The sequence below is a fragment of the Paramacrobiotus metropolitanus genome, unplaced genomic scaffold (genome assembly GCF_019649055.1).
Source record: "Paramacrobiotus metropolitanus isolate TYO unplaced genomic scaffold, Prichtersi_v1.0 Parri_scaffold0000052, whole genome shotgun sequence".
NCBI classification, from domain to species: domain Eukaryota; kingdom Metazoa; phylum Tardigrada; class Eutardigrada; order Parachela; family Macrobiotidae; genus Paramacrobiotus; species Paramacrobiotus metropolitanus.
Window position 1 is genome coordinate 307,453 of NW_026570272.1, and position 6,168 is coordinate 313,620.

General features: G+C 45.1%; 2 protein-coding genes across 2 annotated transcripts; one reads left to right on the top strand and one right to left on the bottom strand.

The window, feature by feature from the left end:
- Nucleotides 1-491: 491 nt before the first annotated feature.
- On the bottom strand, nucleotides 492-1,305 carry LOC129592370 (14 kDa phosphohistidine phosphatase-like). Its single transcript, XM_055488388.1, has 2 exons — nucleotides 1,138-1,305; nucleotides 492-1,074 (listed from the first exon to the last, which is right to left on the bottom strand). The coding sequence occupies exons 1-2, from the start codon at nucleotides 1,209-1,211 to the stop codon at nucleotides 714-716; spliced, it is 435 nt and encodes a 144-aa protein (XP_055344363.1). The 5' UTR covers nucleotides 1,212-1,305; the 3' UTR covers nucleotides 492-713.
- A 115-nt stretch (nucleotides 1,306-1,420) lies between these two features.
- Nucleotides 1,421-4,720, top strand: LOC129592377 (methionine--tRNA ligase, mitochondrial-like). The gene is made up of 6 exons (XM_055488396.1): nucleotides 1,421-1,680; nucleotides 1,762-1,860; nucleotides 2,179-2,564; nucleotides 3,141-3,427; nucleotides 3,677-3,888; nucleotides 4,221-4,720. The coding sequence occupies exons 1-6, from the start codon at nucleotides 1,626-1,628 to the stop codon at nucleotides 4,718-4,720; spliced, it is 1,539 nt and encodes a 512-aa protein (XP_055344371.1). The 5' UTR covers nucleotides 1,421-1,625.
- The last annotated feature ends 1,448 nt before the right edge of the window (nucleotides 4,721-6,168 follow it).

Here is a 6,168-nt window from a genome sequence, read left to right on the forward strand (position 1 = left end):
GCGGAATTATTTTTGTATTAAATGTGGGATATTTTTTGTATTATTTTCTGATTTTTCTGGTATTTTTCTTGAAATGCACAACAGTGTCGTGCGGATGCGAAGTGTATTAGTGCCGCAGATTTTGGGATGTTGATTTATGGATTGTTTTAGCGAATTCTTTCTTTTCGCAGTATTTGTTGTACTTCGAGAATATCTAGATGAATTTCCGCAAAGAAAATGAATTTAAAAAAAACGAATTCTTTTTAACAATGAGTGTTTACACTTTACAGTTTCGTACCAGTACAATGAATTAAAATAAATTTCAATAAAGTACAGCTAGTACTGAATAGTAAAAAATGAATTGTTTGCGAAAATAGATTTAAACTGGAGTAAGTTAAAATAAATTTCAGTAAGTGAACAAATTTCAAAAAGGATTTTTTGTAAAATCAATAAAATGCATTTTCTTAGGGTAAATAAAATGAATCGTAATTCTTGTTAATTCTTTAACCAACCGACGAAAACACAAAATTTAATTGCCCACGCCATGAAAAAAATCCGCAAAAAAATTCCGTACACAATAAAAACCACAAGCTAACCGTCAGTCCGTAAAATTTAAAAGAAAAGCCCCGATAAAAGACCATCACCATTAATTTACCGCAACAACGTAGCCGCACAGTGCACATAAGGAAAACTGGGCGCGTGTCCAATTTAACCTGTAGCAGTATGCTGCTGATTTATTCCTCGCCGATGGTGACTTTAGCGTTGGGATAGGCCTTCTTCAGCACCTCCGCCGTGACGCTGTGATCCGCCGGGCCGAAGCCCTCCGACTTGCCGAAGATCTTGATGTTGTTCCCGTCACGCTGGATCTTCCCGCCGCCCAGGCACTTGAGCGCGACGCCCTGTTTCTTGGCGTCTTTCTCCGCTGCTTCGAAAATCTTGTTGTGGTAGTCGGCGCTGGCCGTGCCGCGCACCAACCGCTCCCCGTTGGGCCCCTCGATTAAAATATACTTGTACGTCCCGCTGTCGTCGATCTGCACGGGGGGAAGGCTGGACATGGTGCGCGAGATGGGAAATAATCGGGAAGAAACAGGCAGCCTGCAAAACAGCGTTTTTGCTACAGATATTCACATGCAAGCTTTTTGACACGGCTACACTTACGCTGTTGCTGGTCTGGTTGAGGTGAATAGTTGTGCGGTCCGTGGGGAAATAATTAAAGAAAAAATGCGGTTCATCAGCACAATTCGATCAACTAATTTTCCAGATGAAAACGTGACACTGGAAACAGGAAACGCGTTTCCCACTTTGAATTTCGTGTTTGTTTGGGTTTTTTCTGATCCGTGACGTCCGGAGCGGTTCTGTGTAGCTGGCGACCGCCCGCTGTGCTCTGCTGCCTGCATTGGAGCGTGGAGTGGCGAGGTAGCAGAAACAGTTCCGGCGCGAGTTTTTCATTATTTTTTAATTTTTCATTGGTTTTCTGATTTTTCTCGTTAATTCATATTCCAGATTGGCAAAATCTGGAAACCTGTGATCCTCTGGATTTTTTAATTTTATTCTACTTTTTGGTAATTTCTTTTTTTGTCCTGTTTTCTTGTGGTTTTAGTACATTATGAAGGTGTGAGAGCGACGCAGAGCGTAGTTGGCGCTGGATGATGAATCTGTCGAGGTACTTCGTGACGACGCCGATTTTCTATGTTAACGCTGGTAAGCCATGTCGTGCGCGGAGCCTTCCCGTGTTTTTCCAGCAGCGAGCTAGTGACGGGGAATGTGTTTATCGTTGAATAGCGCCGCACATCGGGCACGTGTATTCGGCCGTGCTGGCCGACGCGCTGCATCGCTGGCACAAGCTGAAGCATCCCGCCGACGCCACGGTCTTCTCCACAGGTAAGAACTGTCGTACCACAGAGACCGCAATATTTTGCAATTTGCATCCTATTTTTTCCTTTGGAATATTGTATTTGTTTCGAGAAGGCGATAGAACGAGAGGAGAAGAGGCAAAACAGTCAAAGACGTTAAATTTCACAGCAAATCGGAAATGCAGTGGCAGCAGCTTGAGCACCGTAGCGTGGTGCGGTTGCCATGTTGACAGGGCAGTTTAACTACAGAAACTGGGCGGTTGCTATGTAGACAGGGCAACCAATTGCAAAATACTCGGTTTCTTCTGTAGATTTTCTCTGGCGAATTTTCTTCCTCCCATTTTAGGCACGGATGAGCACGGTCTAAAAATCCAGCAGGCCGCTGCCGCCTCCAACCAGTCTCCCGGCGATTTCTGCGCGGCCAACCGTGACAAATTCCAGCAGGCCTTCCGCGCCGCCAACATCGAGTACACGCATTTCGTCAGCACCAGCGCCACCGCCCACCGGGAGAGGGTGCAGCATGCCTGGCGCTGTTTGCAGGAGCGCGGGCTTCTTCGCAAGGGCGTCTACGCGGGATGGTACTGCACCAGTGACGAGACCTTCCTCACCGAGTCGCAGTTGCGACCGCACACGTTTTCTGATGGATCCAGCGGATTTGTTTCCATTGAGTCCGGCCACCGGGTGCACTGGATGGAGGAGGACAACTACCTCTTCCCGCTCGCTCAGTTCCAAGTAAAAACAGTCTTCGCTATTTGTTTCTGAATAAATTATTTAGGAAGAATTATTCTGGATTTTTTGTCATTTTTTTACGACTTTTGCTTTGTTTTTAATACAGTACTCCGCTTGCTTGTTTTCTGTGATTTATTCAACTTGATTTTCTGAGAATTTACCTGGACATTATTTCCTTGTTGTTCAGTTTATTTTCTATATTCTTCTAATTATTTTCTTATTAAATTGCTTTTTTAAATTTATTTTCGACCAGGTTTTTTTATTATTTTAGCTGGATAATAACTATTTTCTCTTATTTTCTCTTATTTTTTTTCTCATTATTTTCTCTTATCTTTTTTAAGAATTTATCTTTCAATTTTCTGGACACTTGTTTAAATATCCCCCGTGATTTAATGGCTTTCATTAATTTATTCGGCCAGATTTTTTAGTATTCATCCGGACAATATTTTCTGTAAATTTCCGGTTTGCTTTTAAATAATTGCTTTTCTGGTAATTTATTCGAAAATAATTCCGAGTTCCGTATTTAACTGGATCTTATTTTCTGTGTATTTTTTTACATTTTTCCCATTTGTTTTGCAGGATGATCTGAAGAAGTGGATCGCGACGGGACCCATCACGCCGCCGCTGTTCAACGGCATCGTCGAGCAGTGGCTGCAGGAGCGGCAGTTGCCGGAATTGTCCGTGTCGCGGTCGTCGGCGCGATTAAAATGGGGCATCGATGTGCCGGATGATCCGCAGCAGAAGATCTACGTGTGGCTGGACGCGCTGCTCAATTATTTGACCGTAATAGGTTATCCCGGTGATCAACAGCGGTGGCGGGCGTTCTGGCCGGCGGACGTACAGGTCATTGGCAAAGATATTCTCAAGTAATCACGCCCTGATTAAATTCTGGAATATTAGTAATTATTTGCCGCATTTGTTATTTTTTATTGATTTATATTTTATTTATAACCTTTTCGGTTTTTTTTTGTGGATCATTATAATTTATTTTCATGCTGTACTATTTTTATTTATTTCTTAGGTTTTATTACGGCATTTTTCTGCTTTTTATTTTAATTAATTTTATTGCCTTAATTTTTAATTTTTTTTTAATTTTTTTTCCGTATGAATTGCAGATTCCACGCGATATACTGGCCGGCATTCTTGCTGGCGCTGGGCCTGCAGCCGCCGCGGCGGATCCTGTGCCACTCGCACTGGCTGGTGGACCACCAGAAGATGTCCAAGAGCCTCGGGAATGTTGTCGACCCAAACGACTGTCTGCGGCGCTTTACCGTCGACGGCTTCCGCTACTTTCTCCTCCGCGAAGGCGTCCCCCATTCCGATAACAGTAAGCCCGGCGAAATCATCCCAGCATTCGAAAATAAATTGAAAAATAAATTCACCGAAAGGTGGCGAAAACAAATAATAAATCCCTAAATAAATTCGTAGCGTGGCAGTCGAAATTAATTGATAAATTCGTCGAGACCTGACAGTTAAAAATAAATTCATACATAAATTAACCAAAACTCGGCAGGCAAAAATCAATCCATAAAAAAAAATTTAAAAATTCAAAAAATAATTAATTAAATTAAAAAATTAATCGTGGCGTGGCAGTCCAGAATAAATTCAAAAATAAATTCAGTAATGCATCGCAGTGTTACGGATGTTTGTTTTCCATAGATTATTCGGAAGAGAAGGTGATCAGCTACCTGAACACTGAGCTGGCCAACACCCTGGGCAACCTGTTAAACCGCTGCACCTCCACCTCCGTCAACCGGAAACAGACCTTCCCCGCGCCGCCGCCGGACGCGGCCCTCACCGACGCCGACCGGACGCTCCTCACCGACATCCACGCGCTGCCCCAGACCGTCGCCGAGCACTTTGAGGCCTTCCACATCTACAAGGCCATCGACGCCGTCATGCACACACTGCGGGAGGTCAACGCCTACGTCCAGGACACAGCGCCCTGGACATTAGCCAAGAGCGGTGTGGAGGGTGATCAGGACCGGCTGGAGGTGATGCTGTTCGTGGCGTTGGAGGCGCTGCGGGTGGCCGGGGTGCTGCTGGGCCCCGTGACCCCGGGGTTGGGGGAAACCGTGTTGGGGAAGTTGGGGTGTGGAGGGACGCGACTGGAGGTGGACGGGGGAGGGTGCGGGTTAGTGGGCGGGAGGGGGAGGTGAAATTGGGCGCGGAGAAGGTGGTCTTGTTTAATCGGATTGAGGCGCCGCGCGAACGCCTTAAGAAGGCGGTGTGATGATTTTTTTACTTTGTTTTGTTGTCGAGTCACCGTACACATAAAAACCGAGATCAGGATGACCGATTTTTCACGTCTTATTTATATTAAAAACGATGCTCTTAAAGGATCTCAAGTGGAGTTGCTTATACAGCGTGTGAGCGGAGAAGCGGCTAAAGTCTTTCAAAGGATTTCAACGTATTGCGCCGTGGTGCAGGGGTACTGCCTACGCGGATCTAACGACGTAGCCGGGGGTCGGTTCCCCCATCGGCGCCTTTTTCAGCCGTATCTCGGTTTCCAGTGGACAGCGGCCTGGTTTTAAGCGCTTCCAGGGAGCAAATCGACTGTTCCGGTTGGAAAAGGGATGCGAGGTCACGAAGCAGCTAAGATTACGATTACCAGAAGCGAGAAACACCAGTTCACTGTGCGGCCAGATCGCAGGCCTAATTTATTAGACGGCGTCCCGTACGAACGGCAGAAGAACCATAACTAAAATCAGTTCAGAAACAGAAATAAAAGCGCCAGCCGATAATGCGAACTACACAATAAGATACACCAAACAAAAATAAAATTGTCATTTATAATAGCACAGAATCTGATGTTTTTACTGTGTTTAAGCAGAGAGAATCAGTGTTGCTTTAATGCGAGGCAGTGCTGCCTGTGTACAGGAAACGTTCTGTATCGGTAAGAGGTTGGACGAAGTGTATTACGTACTGAACTGATTTACTGCGTGATTTTCGGTTTCACCAATGTATACTTATGTTAAAAATGGATTTAAAGGTACCTTTGTTATTTAATTGATGGATTTGACCTGAATAACAGACGGACTCAGTACCAGGCGGGATGAATCCATATGGAGCCTCCGGCCCGCTTCATGTCGAGTCCCGGGCGGGATAGATAGGCCAACGAGCGGAGTCGGAGACTATCCTAGTCTCCGACTCCGCTCGTTGGCCTATCTATGAAGCGTGTGAGGAGCCGGGACTTTTAAAACGAGCCAAACTATCCCGAAAGTCGGGTTTCTTCCGATAACGGCTGTTCACGTCACGGATACCATGACGAAGAAAGGGTACTGGTCTTTTTGAACATATCCACAAGTAGGCCGAGATGTACGCAGAAACAAGCTACCCTTTTCGACTTGTCGAAAACATTCTGCTCATGACCAACACAGGCGCAGAAGAACGGTTGTTGTCGCCAGGGGAAGACGGACTACAACACCTGAAATCGTTAAGAATTCCTCGGAATAAACGCAGATATTGGCCGTCATAGGCTATAACGGCCAATATCTGCATTCATTCCGAGGAATTTTTAATTGCAATTGTTTTTAGCTATAACTTATAGCTAAAAACGGCGATGTATATACAGTAAAACCTCTCTATAAAATACAGGTACGGTTCC